This window comes from Opisthocomus hoazin, chromosome 4, assembly GCF_030867145.1.
Source record: "Opisthocomus hoazin isolate bOpiHoa1 chromosome 4, bOpiHoa1.hap1, whole genome shotgun sequence".
Lineage (NCBI taxonomy): Eukaryota > Metazoa > Chordata > Aves > Opisthocomiformes > Opisthocomidae > Opisthocomus > Opisthocomus hoazin.
This window is the reverse complement of record NC_134417.1, coordinates 84,766,254-84,788,527: the sequence shown is the minus strand read 5'-3', so window position 1 is coordinate 84,788,527 and position 22,274 is coordinate 84,766,254. Positions and strand designations below refer to the sequence as shown.

Genomic DNA, 22,274 nt, shown 5'->3' with positions numbered 1-22,274 from the left:
CGACTGGTCCAACGCCCTGCCCAAGCCAGGCCACCTACAGCTGGCTGCCCAGGACCGTGACCAGACAGCTTCGGGGTACCTCCAAGGATGGAGGTTCCACAACCTGCCTGGGCAACCCATGCCAGCACTCAGGCACCCTCACAGTAAAAAAAAAAAAAAAAAAAAAAAAAAAAAAAAAAAAAAAAGTGAGAAGTGACCTTTCAACACCCTTACTACTCCTTATTTTTGATGCAGGTAGTTTTATTTGTTCAGGTAACAATTTTAAAGCTTGAAGATTGTCACTAGTAACATCACTTATTTAAGAGCTGAGCAAAAATCTATACTCCTGACTTCGAGAAGAGAGAGAAAAAACAGGTAAATACAAGCAACATTTAATTTTATTTCAATAAAAGCAAAACTACACGAAAAAATCTCAAACTTCAGCGCTGAATATTTTTTTTTCCTGAGCAAAAACCTCTTCACTGACATTTCGGTTGTGACTTAACATTTCTGCTTTGAGTCATTTCACTTCTCTCCCACAGCCCCATTATATTACTCTGTTTTCTTAGACGAACTAAATGTCGCAGCACATGGCACATGGCACAGAAGACATTGCCACTTCTATTTCGCATACTTTTGTTGCACTTTTTGAATCCATTTACTCCTCACATTTTATTGTGTGTGAAAGAGCATTAGAGTCTGCCAACTTCAAAAACAGCAGCAATCCCATCTTAAACTGGAGATTTCAAATCTGCTTAAGAGTGCATTTATTGTTTGTGTTCAGTCTACGCCATCGTATCTGTCTTGAGTAGAGAATTAACAAATGAGTACAATATGATAAAACACGTAGTGCAGGTACAGAGGACTACTTCAAAACAAAGGAAAAATTGCCATACACCACTAAATCTTAATGTCAAGAAAAGTGAGTGCGTTTGGATCAGTTAGAGAAGTTCTTTGATTCCTCATCATCACTGTGCAACTGGAAACAAAGGAAACCTTCACCACCCAAGCAAAGGCGGCAGCTCCCCAGCAAGTGAAGTGTATGCGCATGTGCGTATCTATGTATACATACAGCGGCAGGTAAGGGAAGAAGCAGGGAACAGTCACCTTTTACATCAGAGCTCTCCAGTTTGATTGTTTAATCAGGAGAAATTGCCGCAAGAGCTCCCATGATCACTGTTCAACATTCTGTTGGAAACTAAACTGATTACAAGGAAGAGGAATGGAAAAATACTTTCTATTCTTAGATTTCCATACTGTATTTGGGAAGGAAAATTAAGTTGTCCAAGTCTTCATCTAGTTTTCTTTTCCTAATGGTTCTGACAGGTAAGAACCAGGAAAGTAAGCACTATACAACCAACCAGCTTGCATCAGGTTTTTCAGAAAACTGTTCTAAAACTCAACTTTCAAACCTGCATTTGGTAACACAAATACTATTTCACTCTTCAACTGTCCTTCATCACAAACAGAATGCACATATGACAATTAACTTACTGCCTTATGATTTATTTCAATGCAATTCCACTTGCAGTTTAACCTGTTTTAAGGGAGGAGGGATTTATTTATCTCCAAACCAAGCATGGACAGCACAGTAAAGCACCAGAAGGATACCCCCACGATAATGACACACTGCGGAAAAAAAGACTGGCTTGCATCTATCCTATGTTCTAGTACTTAAAGAAGAATTCAAACATAAGATGCAGACTGAAACAAATAATAAATGTCTATACAGCTTATTAAGGGGGTCATAAAGAGAACAACTTTGATACCACTATCAATTAAAATATCAAACTCAGGTTTTGGTACAGCATTAACTACACAGCCTTAGATAATACTCCTGTGCTGTAGACTTACAAGATGAACACAACCATAGCCTTCAGAAATAATTAAAAACCTTCGCCTCCACCTCAGGCTAAACTGTGTTGGTTTTAAACACAGTGATAAGTCAGTTCTAAGAGAAGAGTGAGCTCAGGCAATACACTGATTTTCAGTAAGCCAAGCTGACCCGTGCAGTACTTCTATTACTACTTCATTTATACTAATTTTATGGAAGTCAAATACCATACTTTCTCTTGGCCAATTACTGTTGGGATGATGGTTAAGTTGGAGAGGTAACAAACAACGAAAACAAACACACACCAAGATTTTATAATCTTTTTTAAAATGCTACAAATATCAGATAAATAAAAAAACAACCCACCATAAGCTACATAAAACTTAACTGAGCTTGAAGTTATAAAATTAAATGGGGAATGGAAATACATGTTAAGATTGTGGGTTTTCATGCTTTCACTGCTACACACTAAGAATACTGCTGTGACCAGCTCACATTTGTGTGCACAAGGAGAGGGGAGTGGGAAAGAAATAAGGGAAGTAGGACCTAGAAAAAAAATATATTCCTTTAAAAAAATACTCATCTAGAATAAAGCCTTGGATTACAAAGATTATTTGCTAGTCAGGAAGATTAGAAAAGCTCAATCTGAATTTCCTCAAAGGAAATGGGTAAAGCAATGTAGACCTTAAGTCACTTCTTCAGACACTCCCTGGAGATCTCAAAAAACAAGCATGACATGAACAGAAAAGATTTTTTTTTATTATAGATAAGGGCTCAGAAAGCATCCTCACCTTTGTAGGTGTTGTTGTTGCTCTTACTCCCCAACAACAGGCAGAGAAGAGGAAAGGCCATAAAACACCCAGAAGGAGAAAGAGAACAACTGGAAGTGAAACAGAAGAGCAAAAGGGAAAGGGACAGCACTAACACAAGCTAAAAGAAAGGTAGGAGTGCTGGGAAGAACCACCTGATCTTTGGTCTTCAATTCATACGTAAACTTCTCTCTAGGTCCAAAAAATGAGAGGAATGTTGTTCCCGGGTGTCCTGGTTTCGGCTGGGATAGAGTTAATTTTCTTCCTAGTAACTGTTAATAGTGCTGTGGTTTGGATTTAGTATGAAAATAGTGCTGATAACACACTGATGGTTTTAGCTGTTGCTATGCAGGGCTTATACTGTCAAGGACTTCTTCAGCTTCCTGTGCTCTACCGACTGAGAAGGCACACAAGAAGCTGAGAGGGAGCACAGCCAGGACAGCTGACCCCACCTGGCCAAAAGGCTATTCCACACCATACCATGTCATGCTCAGCATATAAATTGGTAGGAGCTGGCTGGGTGCCGCGACTGCTGCTCAGAGTGGGGCAGGGCATCGGCCGACCCGTGCTGAGCAATTGCATTATACATCACTCATTTTGTATATTCCATCATCATCACTATTGCATCCTTCCTATTAAACCGACTTTATCTCAACCCATGAGTTTTATCAAGAAAAACGGGGGGAAAAACCTGGCAAATTAAACCCTCTACCCCTCTTTTTTTTTTTTTTTTTTAAAAAACTTCAGTGTTTCACAGTCTAGACCAAACAGCTCACCTACACTTTTATTCACAGCACATTTTCAAAATCCACCTAGTTCTGCAATATGAGTGCTTAGCCAAGTGAAATAATAGGAAAGATGTTTAACACATGAATCCCAAGAGCCTGAAGTTACCAGAAGCCTGGTAATATATCTGTCATCTTTTCTGTACAATAATGAGTGGGGGGATGGGACCAAAAAAAAAAAAAGAGATGAACAAAAAGAGCATTTGAAGCTCTCAAGGCATGCCTACAAACAAAAGCTGTCCTACAAACACATTCTAAGGACCTTGTGGTTTGTACAGCCTTAGATATATCTGACTCTCAGACTTCTTTAAAATTCAGTTGCTGAGACATTCAGAAATTTTTAGATTGTTTAATCCTGAGCTACTTATGTTGCCTGAAGCAGCAGACCTAAGGGTTTATGTTTCCACAAAAGCCAAAATTTAGCAAGAAAGGTTTTAATTATTCTAGAAGTGTTCTGACAAATTTTTAATTGCTACTATGGCAAGGCATCATCAAAACCTCACCATGTTTCTTTCCTCTTATGATTTACACAGAAAAGTCATCCTGTATGACAAATATCCAAAACATATTAAAAACCAGTACGTGGCCAAAAAAAGGTAATTCTCCACCTGAAAAGCCCAGTTAAGTACAAACAGCAACAACAGTCCTGAAGGGACGACGTATGTCAGACAAGAAAGTAAAAAAGTGTAATTACTAAGGAAACCGCTTCTCCTCCCCAGCACATTTGTGCTAAGCAGGATGAGTATTCTGCCAATTGCAACACATTCAGACCTTCCCCACTACCTGCGTTCACACGCACACCCCTAGAAGCTGTATTTTACTTTATAACAGAACATATATTTGGTGATAGTTTCTTACAGCTTTTCAATAAGGAAAAGGAAGATTTCTTGATAATGGAGACAGTAAGAAGTATTGGGGTTTTTTTCCCCATCTGAAATTCTGCAACTATTTTGAAGGTTATAAATGTAACAATACAAAATGCTTTGCCATTAAGCTAGCATAGGTAACAAGCAGAGAACTTGCTCTGCACACTGGCTGTCCACAAGGTTTCAGGAGTTTTGCATAACTAGCACAGGGATCTTTTCTGACTCCGACGACTCACAAGGACAGTGCACAGGCAAGAAACCTCCTGACAGCTCCTCTCACCTTTAAGAGTCACAAGCAAAGTCTGGAAAGGCTTAAAACAAAATTTCCGACACCTGTCATTCTTGCAAAGCTAAGGTAAAACATGCACCATATATCCAGAAAACACTGTGGAAGACACAGTTATCTTCCAAGCAGTGACACAACGCTGTGCCAGAAACTGAAAAGTTGTCACTTCTGGGTAAAGAGTGATTACATAAATGAAAGCAATCAAGCCATTTTTTGCCAATTTCTGCTCTGCAAGTTGTGATTAGGAACACAAATACTATTTTCCAGCAATTTAAGCGTATTTTTTAATGCTTTCTAATGCTACAAGGATCTCACATACGTACGGATAGTACTTACCAAGAGTCCTCGTGTTTTAACACTGACAAAAGAGTAGAAAAATCTTGCAACATGTTATCTTCTCTTTCCCTAAGTCGCAAAACTCCTGGTAAACCCACAGAACTACAACCCCATCCTTACCTTGAGAAAAAGCTTTTCTTCGCTGGAACACTACTTGGCTATAGGGATTTTATGAACAGATGATTAGCTCCTATAAGAATGATAATTTTGGAACTATATCACCAATGTACAACATGGTGTGGCCTTTGTTAATTCTACATTTCAATTTGGTTGCAAATTGTGAGGAAAGAAATAACTATTATCAATGAAGGAAAAATTACAACATATTACACACAAAACCCAAGAGTCCTAACAAAGTTTCCATGGTGCTGAGTATCTGAACACAGTTCTGCCTGAACATCTTGACCTCCTGCAAGGCAGGTACACATTACTTTTTACCCCATGCCCTGACCCATGGAGAAAGCCTGGGAAACATTTCTGCAATCATGGCACATTTAAAGTACACAAAGCCCATTGTTTTCATGTGACAAAAAGGAGTCTTAGTAACCTTAAGATTTGTTAAGCGAGAGGTCGACTGCAACAAACATGCATGCTAACATCTGTAGAAAATAACCGTAGGCTCTAAAATGAATGAGAATTAAAGCAGGTATGAGGTTGGAGATGTTATATATTAACATCAGTTACATTTTTAGCACGCGATACCCCCTCTTTCTCAATTGGCAAGCATTAGTGAAGACATCAACTTCAAGCACTCTAACCACTTCTATGGTTAGAAACCATACTTTGAGGAATCTTTGTTCTGACCTATTAAAAAAATGTTTCTGCACTGCCTTGAATAAGTAAAGGAGACCCATTTTCCATCAGGTAACAATGAAACACACATTACACCTAGCACACTGATATTTAGTCAAGGGGTCATTACCTTATGATGCTACCATAAATTGATACTACCGCAAATTACTGAGTTGAAAACAGAAGCTGCAGTTTTAGAAAAACTCAGTTCATTTTAAAAAATGTAAAAGCCTATGACTCAGAACGCTCACAGAGTGAGCTAAAAAATTTTAATCAAGCAATAATATATTCAGATATTGGATTCAAGCAATCAGAAAAAAATTTCCTTGCCCATGCAAGAACCAAAGACTTGAGACTGTAACAAGCAGACTGTGTCTTCTCCCACATCACCTCACCCCTCACAAAATCCTTCCAGCTTGTGGGGGTTTTAAGTTTAAAACGAACACTTTACATCACCATATAACAAGTGTAAAGTTTATATTTATTTTCCCACACAATACGAAAAAAATCAGTCACAAAACATTCCCAGCAACTTTCAGCTGATTTTTATGTTAGTATTTTTTCCCAAATGATTTCACAGTGGTTACCATTCTGTCAATGGAGCAAGACGAGGCAGCTGAAATCATTTAACTGTCTATAGTTTAACAGTTACACAGTATAAGTAACCAAACCCAGAAATTTCAAAGAGAAACTATGAACTGGAGAGAGAAAAACAAAATGAAAGTTAAAAGAAACTTGATGGGATAAAACTCAGGATGAATTCTTTGGGTATTGGCTAAAGACATGTACCAATACGCACCAGAGCTATGCCTGCCAAGTTGGAAATGAAGGACCAAAGTCGCTCAACTAGAGGTCAGAAAGAAAAGATGTCTGTATTTATTAGACTGGTGAAGAGGACATCTATCCAGGATGCAGTACACCCACTGGAGTGACTCCTCTGCCAAAGAAAACTTAGGCCCTCTTCTCCAGTGTTCTACAAGAGTATCCAAACCACAACGTTACAGCATATTTTGGGATCCATATCTGTCAAACTTTCCTGTTGACATCACTGCATGCAAATAACTCACTGAAATAACCAAACAACCAAGATGGACTCCTTGCAGACTTGCATCCTCGTGATTGGGATAAAAACCAGTTCTTTCTCACTTTTTTCCCTAGTGTCTATGTAACTCTCCAATACAAGTTGGACTCCAGTGAGAATGACAACATGAGATTCATCTCTTGCCTAGCAGTTGAGGCATTGTTTCAATTGCATGGATTCAAATCCCTTAAAGAATGAGCATACACCTGGCCCTTCCATGTCCAGGTATCATTCTTGCCTATTTAACACAGAAACAGAATATTAAAAAGACATGCCCTCCAAATTCTGTAACAGAAGACATACCAATTTCTCAAACGAGGAAAAGCTAGACAAAGTATCAGAGAAAATGCAAACGCCTACTAGCTGGAATAAAATAATCACAGCCTACCGCTGTCAGATGTATGCGACTACCCTGCTGCAGCCTGCCCTCCCCTCTTTTCCCGAAACTACTGCAAAAATAACCAGGATTATGTCTATCTCTTGTTAAAAAGGACAGATGCAGATCTATTGATGCTATAGTAAAAGCATACAACCCAAACCTTTTGGGAAGAAGGGAAGTAAGGAATGAAATAGTATTTACACATAGTAAAATGATGACTGGCTCCATGCTACCCCTTTCCCCCACAAGTTTCCTCTGCTGTTCCACTCGCTAGCCCAGCCCTCACTAATTAGCTTTTAGATGCTCCACTCCCTCCACCTACCAAATTTCCCAGACCTTCCAAAGCCACCTGCAACAACAACATGGGAGCTGTGGGATTTCTGACACTGAGTCTCCCTTTAATCATTTGCTTTTGGATCAGAAAGAATCTTTCCTGCTAGACTGGAGTGATAGGAAGATAAATAGATATTTTCCAACTTCTTCGTAGCTTGGCAGAGGATTAAGATAAGTAACACAAAAGTAGAAAGAAAGAACTGGAATTTGTGATTCTGTTTCTGGCAGAGAGAAACAATGAGACGCAGATCCCAAAAGCAAATGACACATAGAAGCACACAGGTCACTATTACATTTCTAAAATAATGAGAAACCTAATTTTTTTTTGGTGTCAATGTCTATTACTAACCCCCTACAAGGATGAATAAGATCAAGAAATCATACTTCTAGAAACTGGTCAAAGCACCAGACTGCTCAAAGGTCCGTTTAGTAAGCTGGGAAATCCTTCAAAACACTACACCCAAAACTAAAAAAAAAAAAAAAAATTTAAAAAAAATTTAAAAAATAAAATGGCCAGCGATGGAAGACAAACTCATCGGTCCTCCTTGATCCCCTCCTTTGTAAATAAAATTGTTGGCTGCCTTGCAAATCCTCACCACAGATGCATTAGCGCCTTCCTTGCGCTCTCAATTCAGAGCAAGTAATTCTTCACATACAGCAATCCTTAATGTGCAGTATTTCCAGTAATACTAAATAAGTAATATAGACTAAAGGTCTAAATATCTCATTGCTGAGTATCAGTATTAATGAAAAAAACACTGGTTTTAGAGAGGGAATCAAAAGTGGTATTTACCTAGTAAAGCCTCACTTAATAAAAGGAAGCCAAGTAGAAAATGTTTCATGCCTTTCTATGATTGAGACATTTATATTAAAACTTGCCACTATCAATACAAAATTATATGGCAATTTTTCTCTCTGTGAATTAAAACAACTCTATATTAAATCTGGGAAGTCTTTTTTATTCTTTACATAAAGTAACAAAAGTGCATGAAGAGACTTAAAATAGATACCATGTTTTTGCTTGTCCTGAAAGGTCACTACTTGATGTCAATGAAGACTCAAATGAAAACACAGACTAACATGAAAATATTCAAATCTTAAAACATTCCTCACGCATAAACCAGCCACTCTTATAAAAGACAAATCACCATGCTCAAATAAAAAACAGCAGCAGATCAATTTAATGTTTCTTACCATTTAATAAGCAGAACACAAATAGTAAGATGGAAAGGTGTCCACTGTGTCTTCTTGAAGCCTCTAACCCAGACATGCGGATTTCTCAGAGGCATCTGCCTTTTTCCATTGCCTAAGAGAGGGGGCTTCTAAATCCCCAGAATCACAGCCATTTCTGGGATTCTGCACGTGTGAATACTTACCAAAGGATGGCAAAATTTTCTAGTTTAAATGAAATAGTTCTAAGAATTTTATTATAAACTGACAATAAAAACCGAAGAAATACGTCTCAGGGTTTTTAGACACATAGCTGTCACCTACCACAAACAGAAGGGTCTACAGAGGACATTAAGAATGCTTCATTCAAACAGAATTTGAAAACTACTCATTTCTGTCTAAAAAAAAAAAAAAAAAAAAGTATCTCAGGAAAAAAAAAGTTTTTTTAGAACCCAGTGCTTCAGTTCACAAGAACAATAAAATGAAGAGACTCAAGCTTAGTATTCGTAGCTGTACCATCCGTACACTTTACAAGTAGTGGAAGTATTTAGCATGCCTATTTTCACTCATGCAGAACTCTGTAAGTTATCCTAAAAACAAATAAAGACTGTACCATAAAAAAAAAAAACATTCAATTTATTCACTGAGAGCAGCAGAGAAAAATATTCACATCTTATTCTATTTGCAGGCTTCCAGCTACACATTAAAGCTTTTTGCAACGAGCTATGGAAATTCCACAAAACATAAGCATGCTAAGTACAGCAGAGATGTACAAGTCCAGAACAATGTAGGAGTGGGGAAAGCACAAAGTTCAGCAACGCATTTCGTTCCTGGCTCAGACGAGGTGGAATAATCGATGCTCCAGTGCTAGCTTGTAAAACTAATTAGTTTTACAGATGACGCTACCTACTCATATGCAAGAGTCATCTAATACAGTTTCTCGCAGTACGCCAGAAGATAATGGTTAGAAAACCACATTCTGGAACAACACTAAGCATGTCTGGGATTTTCTCTGCACAGTGTTTTCACTCCAATATTACTAATAATTCTTATTTAATCTTGTTACTCATTTCCATAGCTCAAACACACGAAAATGTTGCAAGAACACAGACTAACGTGACATGCTTTGCTTTTCTATCTACATTAAAGAGTTGGTAGAATAAAAATGTAATTATAATCTCCACCCCATAAACTACTGCAGAAAGGCTGAATCACTGCTCAGCTAATGAAGTTGCAAGGAGGCAGGCAGTGCAGAAAAGCTATGCCGAGTAAACTACACCATCAGCTTATCTCCTGTTACTCTATTTTTCGTAACTTACACTGAGGCCTCTTTAAAAGAAGTACATTCTAATTTATGGAAGCAACCAACTGACATTTAACTACTTCAATGAAACGGAGCACAGATCACATCTCATCACATCTTGATCCAATGTGTGCAACAACCAATATCCACTTACTTCCCCCTCAGCTGTCCCAGATACACAACTGTTACTTACATTCAACAAATCATAGATCTCCTTATGGTAAAACAAAAAGGACAGATTTTGCATCTAATGTCCCCAACCAAGTTAAGCAAGATGTTTTATATAACCTTATAAAATGTTTTATATATCTACAAAAACAAACTCACAATAAGCCATTTTTACTCAATAGCCACACACTTCTCTGTCCTAACCACTGATTCTTAAATTTTATCTTACTGAAATATGACAAGGCCCTAAGTTGAATACATGCATGTTATTTACCTAAAAGTTGCTGTCTTGCACAGCCTTTGCTCCTAAGTGTCTAAATACAGATACCAAATAAATTATACACGCTGAAGTCTAGGCTTTGTAATACAAAAATAAATATAACCAACACTCTTAACCTCTTCTTGACCTAACTGTAGTAATTTTCATGTTCTTACTGTCTTTAACTTTGCCTTAGTTGCAGTCATGAAAGGACAGAAAACCAGACATCCCTGCAATGCTCACAGACAAAGCTATTTGCATCTCATTCTCATCTACAGCATAGTCAGTTTTAACATGTTTCCAGAGCTTAGTGTAGACACTTGTGAATGTGACAGGCTAACAAGTACGCTAAACCTTCTCAACTTCCATTTCCTGCCATTTTATAAGCTTTTCTCAAATTTATTATTAGATGTGCCTGTCCTCTACATTGCAAATTATAAACATACTCTACGTTTAGCTGTATACACACCTTCTGAGGCTTCAACAGAAGCAGGAAGCACATGAAGAGTCAAGGTACGCACCATTCTTACCGCAAGATTTACCGTTAAATACAGTCCTTAACTATCCACCTTACATCTTACAGATTATGTTACGGGTTTGTATAACTGTCAGTTAAGTATGCTTTTATTTTAATAGGGAGGAGGAAAAACCCTGATAAATCCACTTGCCAAATCTGAATCCTAGAATAACCAGGAACTGCTTCTAAACAACAACAAAAAGAGTCTAATAAATTTTAAATGGTGTCATTTTAAATGACCCTAGTTTAAAGAACTGGACTTCATATCTGAAGTTAAGATGTTAGCTTATGTCAAAAATACAAAACCAAACAGCTGCCTTTGATGTGACTGATTAAACAACTTTTGTCTCTGGTATTACTAATGGAATGAGTAAGTGGGTTGTAATATAATGTACAATAATTCAGTTACACACTAGTAAACATTTCATGGAGATCAGAGCACTAAAATCTCAGTTCATGCTGAATGATTTTATAGACAAATGAATATAAGCTTAAATGCCAAATAAACATACACTGTTAACAGGTTACCTCAAGACTATTTGGTGAGCCACTACACACAGTGGCCCACGGGTACTGCAGTTGGAGGTACATGCAAGCATAAAACACGCAGTCAAATGCTGTTTCCAAACAAGGTTCAAGACTCTTGCACTCCCCAAACCACTTTTCCACACAAATCAAGACAAATTTAGAAAACTGATTGGTTTTAATTAGAGATAATCTCATATTGGAAAGGATTTCCAAGCCAGTTACCCCAGTATTTTGTATTACAGGAACAACTGCTTTCCACAGAATACTGCTCGAGATTAGCAAAAAAAGTTTCTAAAAGTAAATACTTCAAAATCAACTGTGAACGTACGTCCAACCCTGGTTTCATCACATACTGAAAATGTATTTTACAGGGCTCTACACCTATAGTTGTACCAGAGTTCTACTGGTACACACAGCAAAACTGGGGAGTACAGCTTTTCTATGTAGAAAAACACAGAAATCAGAATTTCCATACCCACCACGAAAGGAAAAAGCAGCAGGTTTACTTTTATGTTTACTACTGTGTTTAGTTACCCAGAGTTTGCAAATGCAATGCACTGCAACACATTGCATTAGAAACTTAAGCTTAGTTCAGTCTTATTATATAGTAACATGACTACGAAAAGTCATTGCAATGGATAAAGTGTATTGTATCAACTCAGATATTGAAGAGATGTAAGACGTACACACTGTGGCTGCTCAGCAGGTTAACAACAGCTCACCTTTACAGCAAAAAAGCAGTTTCAAAACTGCTAGTAACTGTAATTTTGCAAAGCGTCAACGTTTCACTCCATCCCCAAATAAGTAAATTTATTTACAAAACACATTTTTAAACGCTATGCTCCAATGAAAGAGGGGAAGGGAAGAATTCTGCCTTTAACAGCAGAAACCACTGTATTTCACTATTTGGAAGGGAACCTACACACCACGTTTTACTTGCACGGACTAAGCTGCAGCCGCTAACACAGGCAGGACTCTGCAGTCACGACAGCCAAATCTTTCTACAGTAGCAAGCACTGTGCAATAAACTGTTCTGAACAATGGCCCATCTCACCTGCCTTAAGTGTATGAATAAACCGCTACATTTTTAAGTGGTGTTCTTATTAAAATAACTCCATGAGCATTTAGGAAGAGATATCAAGGAAAAGCAAGCAGATGGAGAGACTAGCTGACACATAACAATAGCTGGTGAAATAGTACTCTTATTTTCTGTAATAAACACCAAGATCAAAACATTATGCAAGTTAAATTTCCTTGAAAGGTTCCCAGCAGGAGTTTTCCTTTTTGTTTGTGCAGTACGTGATTTCCTCTCACCCACAAAAAACATACCAAGAATGTGCATGTGCCACTAACACTAAGCAGCACTTCCTTAATCACTCATTTCCAACAATTTATGGATGATCAGTGGCAAAAACGAGCAAAAATAATGAAAGCATGCAATGAAAGCTCATTGAGACAAACCGGCTTGGACTTCCTACTCATTTCGGTGTCTCTTTAAGATGGGGGTCTGATACAAATTAGCCACTGGGAAAAGAGTCATCTGGTCATAAAATACAGTACAAGGTCACTTTTATGTAAGTTTGCCAAAAGGGACATAAACCAGGACAATTTCAAACTGTGACACAGGATAGAAGTATATTAAAAAAATCTTTGTTCCTCCTCCATTGTGCTGTCATGTTGCTCAGCTTTATAGACATTCTGAGCACCAGCTCCGGCCTCTTCGCTTCCACCTGGTCCACCTAATTAATTAAGCAAGGAAGTTACCTCAAATTTTTGTACTATTTGTTTTTATTATCATGCACTTCTTTTGATGTTCTAGGAGTTAACCTCTTAATCCACAGACTCTGTGTGTTGTGTTCTGAACATTTTGGGATGTCTGGATAATTTGGATAATTGGTCAGGATGTTGCTGTCGCTCATGTTAAACTTTATGCCATGACTTCAAGTTCAAAGATCAGTATTAAGGTAAAATACTTCATAAAGTCTTTTTAAAACTCTACACTCGTGATGATGCAATACCTAGTCATTCCAGTTTCTCACGGCGGTAAATTGCACTATTTGTATTTTCTTACAAGGAAATTACTCCTAAACATCTTTATCTTTGTCAACTTCAAACAAATACAAATTTCAGTTGAAGTTACATCAAGAGAAAGCATATTTTAAGGTCAAGAAAAGGTACAGCAATTATCTCCTCAAAAATGCTTGCCTCCTTCACTCAGCAGCACACATCTAGTTTTCTGTGCAGTCTGTTACCACACATGGAAACGTCGGCGCTGTGAACTACAGATGCTCAACTGCAGATACCACAATTTTCCTTTTTTGAAAGGAATGATAGAGAATGAGGTTAATTCTGACATTAAGGAACTTCGTTGACACCTTTGTTTCATAACTGTACTACACAATTTGACAAAGCACCAAAAGAATATCTAAACAAGACATAGCTTTATGCACAGACTCTGCAAAAGAAGGCAAAAAGAATGTGTGCATAAATACACACATTGTGTGTATGCATATACACAAAGATATACACATATTATACACCAGCAATATTACTTTTATAATTATTTTTCTGAGAACAGACATCTGCAACTGCCATTAAATAGAAATAAGCTATGGCAAGGAAGAGCACTTAAGCTCTTTAAAAGGGCATGATCAACCCCCTTAGGCCCAAAATGCCCTTTTTGAATTAACATAGTGATTGTAATTAAAAACTAGGCAGAAAATCAATTTGATTTTCAGTACAACACTGCATCCGTCCATGGCGAGTGCTTAATTTCCGTATTTCTCTCCTCTGCACAATATGCAAGTCCTCAGTTGTTTTAAACAGTTGCCCTGGGGAATTGAAACGAGTCTGTAAGAGGGGCCATGTGCCATTTAGAAAGTATACTAGCAACCAAGAAAAAAGCCATAGTAAACTGGAAGATGGTTAATCAAACCCATTCAGATTCATGAAACTCAAACTGTTAAGGGGGCAATAGTTCCTTACAAAAACACGGAAAGAAAAGTTATACAAAGCTCATAATAGTAACCTATGAGCTATCTGAAGTATCATAGCTTGCAAAAAGTTCCTATTACAGTGAACAGATAAAAATCAACTTTTATAGCATAATCTATGATAAACACTCAAATGGCTAAAAACATTGGGAGTTAGACCTGTATGTGATAATGACTAACCTCACTCTCGCAATTTAAGCTGAACAAAGAAATACATGAAAAAATGAAAAGAGCCATCCTATTTCAGAACTGAACCTCTTTTAATCATTTTCAGAACTTTTATTAAAATCCAGCAAATAATTCTTACGCATACACCTTCAAATAGATATCTTGATTGTGCACACCTAACTCTCAAGTGACCTATTTATTCATCATAATAAAGATGATTCTATGACAAATTCATGATCATCTGTATGAAAGTTTCCACCAAAACAGTCTTTTCATCCAAGTTTTGAGCTGAGCAGGTATCTAGAATCAACTGCTTTCCCTACTCTTTGTATCCAGCTCCCAGATGAAAGATTAAAGATCACATATCCCGTGTCCAACCTCCTTACTGAATGTCCTCACATTTACAGTTCTAAAACATTGCAAGTTTTGCCAAATGTATGAAATGTTCTTTTAAGTTGAGATCAGTAAAAAACAAATTTAGATAGTTAACAGTAACAGCATTTGAACGATATTTTATCTCTATGGCCCATTAGTCTGATGTGACAAATGACAAAATATGACAGTTTTTTTTAAACTTGCACATGTATAATCAAAACTTGTTAAAGTACCAGAATTCTACAAGGCAATCACGTTCTCAAAATCTTCTCTGAAAAGACATAAGCAACATGCCATAATCTAAGGAAAGTAAAAAAAAGACGTGATGTACCCTTCACGGATTCTACAACCGAAAAGCTTTTGTGCAATCCCGAGTTCAATCAAGCACAAACTCTCCCAGATTCCAATCACCCTATTATGTGATGTAACTCTTCAAAAATACATAGTACTTGTTGCAAGTAGAATCATTTACGTGCATCAGAATTTGAACGGAACAGCACACTGAATTTTAACTATCAACTTAGTCCCAAAGTGACATTTATCACTTACTTTCTACAAAAAGCAACCAAAGACAAGGTGCATTCATATAAAAATGGACTACAATTCCTACATCTTCACCAACAGCTAAAGGGCTCGCTCAAAGATGGTAAAACACTTCAGTGTATACCTGCATTCATCTTGTATACTTTCAAACAAGAGCAGCCAGGTAGAACAGACATTGGATAAAGGCCTTGAGTACCTGTACTAGGAATCACATCTTGCTTCTGGGCTGTACCAAAAACATCCAGAAGTCAAAGTAACAAAACATCCCAAAAACTGGGGTTCTTCCCCCTCTCACAATATGTGGGGTTTGATACTAAAATCTGATCTCATGTACCCCCATGAAGAAGCAAAACTACTCTGCAGCACCAACAATCATCTTTTTCCTGACATCTGTAGACAGATTACAGTTCCTTCTCATTTGGAGTTACAAATGCTTCCATTCCAAGTGTAAACATGCAATGGTTGATCCTATTTATCCTGAATGGGATTTATTAATAGCCAGTATTGTAAGTTCTAAAGTTATGCTATAACTATTACAGTTTCATGTAAAGTGCAAGTTAAACACAGCTAGGATACATAATGCATCTGCTTGAGCCAACAGAAATCTACAAGTCAAGGGAACACACCAACAGTACCACATACGGTACGCTAATGGAGAGAACCCTTGGGTTTGGTTGGACTGCAGGAGACAAATCCCACTAAAATCAGTTAACTTTTTTCTTTTTTAAAAGCAAAGATCTACATTAGCTGAGGCTAGATACCTAGAATCAAGAGGAAAATGGAGCAGCCTGCACCTGAAAACTGAAAGGACAAACTGAGTCACTGAAAGTTTTCTTAGCCCTGCAGATACCTGAAGTGAAGGAAAAAGAGGAGAGGAGAGTTTTTTTTCCAGCCCAGCTGGACAAACAGAGTTAAACATAGGGGTATGGAAAATACTTAGCCTACCACCAGACTCCTTTGAAGTTGAACTCATTAGCTTGGTAATCCAAACTTCTACCTGAAGTAACATGGAGACATCTACAATTCAGTCAATACAAAGTAAGACTGCAGTAACATCAACGAGCTCAGAACAGGCTACACCAAACAAGTGTTTACACACCATCTTGCCTGGGTCCTCCAGGTCCTTTCTGACACCGCTATATTGCTCAGTCTATGTAATCTCCCAGTAGCTTCAACTATAGAATAAAATCTCTTGTTTCTTCACATTATTCTTTCCAAATTAAAATTTTCATTCATGCTATACTTTGTATCTTATTTTCTTTGCTGTCCTCTGTTTTTTCTCTTAAGTGTCCGCATGAACCCTAAAATCCCAAATTGGATGCAGTACTTCACTTGAGTTTTCCCCAATTCCACCAAGAACATCCACCAAGAACAAAAATGGCAACTTCATTGCCTCCATGCCACATTCCTGCCAAAGCAACCAGGAATTATGTTTTCCCTCCCACACAACCATCCCCTTATTGATTTATGTTACATGCAGTCCACCCATGACTCAGTCTTCTGCATCCATCTTTAATGCATTTCATTTTCCTGATTTCAGACCACTTTAAGTTCCTTTGCTTTCTAGTAACTGTCATCCAAAGGGCGTGGAATTCCCTCCAGTGTAATATCATTAAAAACAAAAGTGTAATCATGTGGACAGTAAAGATTAATGAAAATGTGCTACAACTGGTCCCCAGTCAGTCATTCCAGTTGAATTTATTTGCTATATATAATTTGAAATTCCTTTTACTGTGCCTCCCATTATAGTAACTTTTCATTATCTTTCTTTAGTTCACACATAATAGTTATCTTTTTGTTCAGAAATTGTTTTGTCAAATTAGATGCCTCACTGAAATAAATATTCAGCCCTCTCAACTTGAATATATTCAACTGAGTTCAATATTTTTAGTTACTCTCTACCTTTTAAGACAGTTTTCTTAAACTATTATCAATACTGACCACATCTGAACCTTTTTTGGGATGTCTGTAATCTTTACAATTCACAAATGAAGCTTGTTTTCTCTGGGTCATCTGTTATTTCATCACTCCTCCCATTAGTAAGAACCCTGTACTTCTTTCCCTTGCTATTTCATTTCTAGTGTACTTATTGAACCTTCTCTCCTTTGAGCATGCCAACAAAATCTTTTTCCAAAAAATAAAATCTCAATTACAACATTCCATTATTTAAAAGCAAAAAAAAAAAAAAAAAGATGAGTTAAGTAATTTTCTTGATCTCAGTATGGACGGCTTTTCAAGGACTTCCCCTCCCCCCTTAAGTTTACTCACAGCCACACACTGTATACTCACTTCACCTGCTTGTGCAAGGGTGCACATCTGTACATAAACATTCACATCAGCATACGCATCCCAGTGCCAAATCCTCCCAAATTAGTAATTTCAATTTCATCAGAAGCAAGGGCTGAAAATTGATTATGTTCTGTAATTGCTCTGTATTTAACAGTATTTTCCTACCTTTTTTAAGCCAGCAAATCCTTCCGATTCCAGGAAGAAAAAGGCAAAAGGCATCAACACAAACAAACATAAATTTGAAAAAAGAGAAGCAAGATTCCATAAACCTGCAACAAACAAGAAAAAGTTTACATTACAGGTTTCTCAGCTTTAAAAGTTAAAGCTGTTACATTTTTACATATAATAATGTAGCATACATACAAGTCCTAGCAGAAGCCAGGTTTTTATGGATAAAGTCATTGCTGAAACACACCCATTTCTCTGCATAATGATCTTCAAATAAAAATCAGATTTCAGCTTAAACAGCAGAAATTGTCTGAAGTCTTGGAAGACAGACTGCAAACTCCGGTGGACCGTTTCCACAATATCCCACTTCAGCCTCTTTAGGTAATTGTTTAAAAAATTTTCCAATCAAAAGTATTTTACTACCATCAGTGAATCTCACGAAATTCGGTTCTGCGTACTCACTACGATATTTTTTTCCTCAAGAGAAACTTCAACAAATCAGGGATTTTGACATCAGCAATACATAAATGCCATCATCACCTCTAAATTAGAAGAGGTGATGGTAACAGCAACAGCAGCCTTCCGCGATGAGATGACAGGATCAGTGGGCAAAAGGACAGCAGTGGATGTTGTTTATCTCAACTTTAGTACGGCTTTCAACATCATCTCCCATAACCTCCTCAGACTAACTAATCAAGTACGGGCTAGGTAAGTGGACTCTTAAGTCAACTGAAAATTGGCTGAGCTTCCAGGCTCAAAGGGTTATGACCAGCAGTACAACATCAGGCTGGAAATCAGTCACCAGTGGTGTACCCCAGGGGGTTGATATTAGGTTTTACATCTTCATTAATGACCTGGACGGTGGGAGAGACTGAATCCTCAGCAATTTTGCTGAAGCTACAAGATGGGGACGAGCAGTGGCCTGTCATTCAGATGAACCTCAACAGGCTGGCCAAATGGGTAGAGCACACACTGGGAGCCAGTCGTTCCAAAAGTAGCTTCATAAATAAGGCCATAGAGGTTCTGTCGGACACCAGGTTGAACACAAACCAGCAACGTGCCCCTGCAAAGGTGGTCAACAGCATCCTGGGCTACATTAGGAGAAGTGTTGCCAGCAGGCCGAGGGAGGTGACCCTTCCTCTCTGCACAGCACTGGTGGCACACATCTGGAGCACTGCACGCAGTTGCAGGCTCCTCCATACAAGACAGACACGGACATGCTGAAAGATGATTAACGGATCTGTCACAGAAGCAGAGGCTATGAAAGCTGGAATTGTTTGGCCTTGAGAGGAGAGGGCTTCATCAATGTATATAAATATCTAGCAAGGGAGAGGGAAAAGAAAACAATCGCACTCTTCACAGTGGCATCCAGTGAATGGAGAAGACACAATGAGCACAAACTGAAAACAAAAAAATCCAACCTAACTATAAAAAAAAAAACCCAAAAAACACCACACACCTTTTCCCACTGTGAATGCCGTCAAACACTGCAACAGGCTGTCCAGAGAGGTTTTGTAATCTCCATCCTCTTCTTATTTAAAACCTGACTGGGCACTGCCCTGAGCAGCCTTCTCTAACCGACCCTGCCTTGAGCAAGGGGACCAGACTAGACCATTTCCAGAGGTCCCATCCAACCTCCACCATTCTGCAATCTAGGTGGGAAATCAACAACTGACTAAAACTAGGACATCTGTAAGACACATGTGACATCGGCAGGAAGGAAAAAGGTTTAGAAAACAACCTGAAGTGATAACCGATCTCCATTAAGGGTATCTGCTCTATTAACATCTTCTAAGCTGAACACTTTCTGAACAGCCAGTTTCTGGTGCATAAACATGAACCATCATCATCCCATCAATAGCTGTGCAGGATGCGGTGTTTCTTCTTTGTAAAAGCAGAAACTTAGCTTCCCTAGTACTAAATTGCAGATAAAAGGTTTAACCAGTGTCGCATGTGCTGCATCCTGAAACCACAGCTTTTATTTTGTAGTTGAGAAAAAACAAGCTTAGTCCCCCACCTTCCGCAGAACATGCACATTTCCACAATTCTGCAGGACTATATTATATCACCTGAAATCCAAAGAAGAACATTCCCCGTGATAAGAAAATTTAAACTAACAGCTTTGTTTATTTCTTTCTTCTCATGTACAAGCTTGTGCGTCGTCTTCTTTGAAATTCCCATTTTGGAAAGAATATGGAAGGAAAGAGACATCTACTGCATGTCTGGGGTATTCCTTATTGAGAGAAACTCCTGTATTCAGCCCCAAATGTAAAACAGTTAGCAGTTCTCTTCACCTACACCCCTTTTAAAAAAATGCTTTCACCATATATACTTACTTTTTTCTTTAAATGAAATAAAATTTCAGAGAGAAATAAAAACAGGGTGGGAAGGGGGGGGGGGGGGGAGTGGGCAAGAAATCTACTTCTTCAGCAACTGACAGCACCGGGACACCAAGAACCAAACTTAGCCAAATAAGCTACAGAAAACAAAACAAGAAAATTCCCAAAGATACGTGAAATACAATACTCCATTGCTAAAGAAAACAGACTGCCTAAAGGTGGCTAAACTCCAGTTAACAAAGACGAGGATCTTTTCTTTTGAATTTGCTTGGCGGGAAGCTCCTGTTACCATTCAAGGAACATTCACACATAGCAACATCAGCAAGAATGTCATTAACAGCCCCTACTAGAGGTACATTAACTCAAGCACTTCTGAGTTAACATGTAAATTTTTTTTTTTTTTCCTTTTTTCCAGGAATAGAAATACTACTACATCGGGGTGTGCGTCATTTCATTTGTTTTCTCCAACTAAAAACACACAGCGCATTCAGTCACTTGACGTAAAGCTGAATACCCGGTTGTCCTAATTTCAGCAGCTCCATTACACGTGTATCTATAACGTAACAGAGTGTTTAGGAGCTGCATAGTATGTACAGAGCATTTTAAGGGAGGGGAGAGTGGGGCACATCTGGGGTGATTTTTAAGCAGTTAAAATCCAAAAATCTACACATTAGCAGCTGGTGGGAACCAGATTTATAGAATATTAAATTACAGAGCTACAACATGTGTGTAAAGTTATGAGAGGTGAGGATTGTGGTGTACCACTGCTGACATACATATACACTTCCCTCAAAGTAAGGAATATACAGGGCCCTCTTCTTCCCTCAACTGTATTTCTTTTGCTAATTTGATATTTCAGGAATCATATTAAAATACTCTGAAAAATAATTATTTCCTACTACATTGACTGCATCATAACATTGCATGAGAGAGACTTGTAGATATCAACATATATAAAAGCTTTAAGCAGTCTGTTGGAATATGATAACTTTTTTTTTTTTTTGCATTGTAGCGACCTAAGAATATCCCCCATAAAACAAGTTAATAAAACATAAAAATTAAAGTCTTTCAGCCTTAGGCAAACAGATTAGACCCTCCGCAATTTTTCTTCTTCCTTCCTCATGGCAGTTTCATTACATTTTACCTCCACCTGCTGGCTGTATCCAACAACAGCACAAGGCAACATCAGGCTCTCGGAAGTATTTCGGGGTTTAGTTCAACACGCATTAGGTAAGAGTGTTTATACTGGACCCAGGTATGGGTTTTCTGTCTAGTTTCAAAAATTAGAGGCATAGATTTTCTATATGCCACAACTAATGCAACAGCCTACCACATAAAACCCCTTCATGTTATGTTCAAGTACCTCACTGTAGCTGTAACTGATAAACCTAGCACAACCGACGTGTTCGAGAGTCATGCCAATTTTCCCATTTGATAACATTTTCAAAGCAGCAAGCAAGCCGCACCTGAAAGCTATGCCAGACAGAGTATTATGGGGATACGAACATTTTCTGAACTTGAATGCTTACGACAGCACGGTCAGCTCTCGAAACTCGCACAGGTCTTTCGTAATTTCAGAGAGCTCTTGCCCCTGCACGGAAGGGGTTTCTGCAGCGCGGCGCAATGCCCCCGTGCAGACCCAGCGAACACCACCAGATAGAGCGCTTCCCCAAGGTAACGGCTGCGGGTTAGGTACCCTGCTTTTTCGTCACGCTGCAGTAACAGGAGCCCGTGGTCAGATCCAAAATCTGCTGCTGTTTCTGGAGTCCTCACACCAACTGTGGTGAATCCTGGTTTAGTTCAGTCACGTCTACCCCCAGCGTAAGCGTTGCAATACACAGCCAAACTTGGAAACAACAAGATGCTGAATTTACTTGCTTGCTATCCATTATTATTGGACTTACGAAACACACATTACACTGTGCATGTATAAAGCGGTACTTTCAAAAGATGATCACAATAAAACCAGAAGAT

General features: G+C 38.2%; 1 protein-coding gene across 1 annotated transcript in view; it reads right to left on the bottom strand.

Moving 5' to 3' along the window:
• The window catches only part of LMBR1 (limb development membrane protein 1), a 72,903-nt gene that overhangs the window by 27,840 nt on the left and 22,789 nt on the right, over positions 1–22,274 (bottom strand). Inside the window, exon 5 of the mRNA XM_075419766.1 lies at positions 17,959–18,062. Coding sequence (XP_075275881.1) covers positions 17,959–18,062 — 104 coding nt within the window. The remainder of the gene's footprint in view (positions 1–17,958; positions 18,063–22,274) is intronic.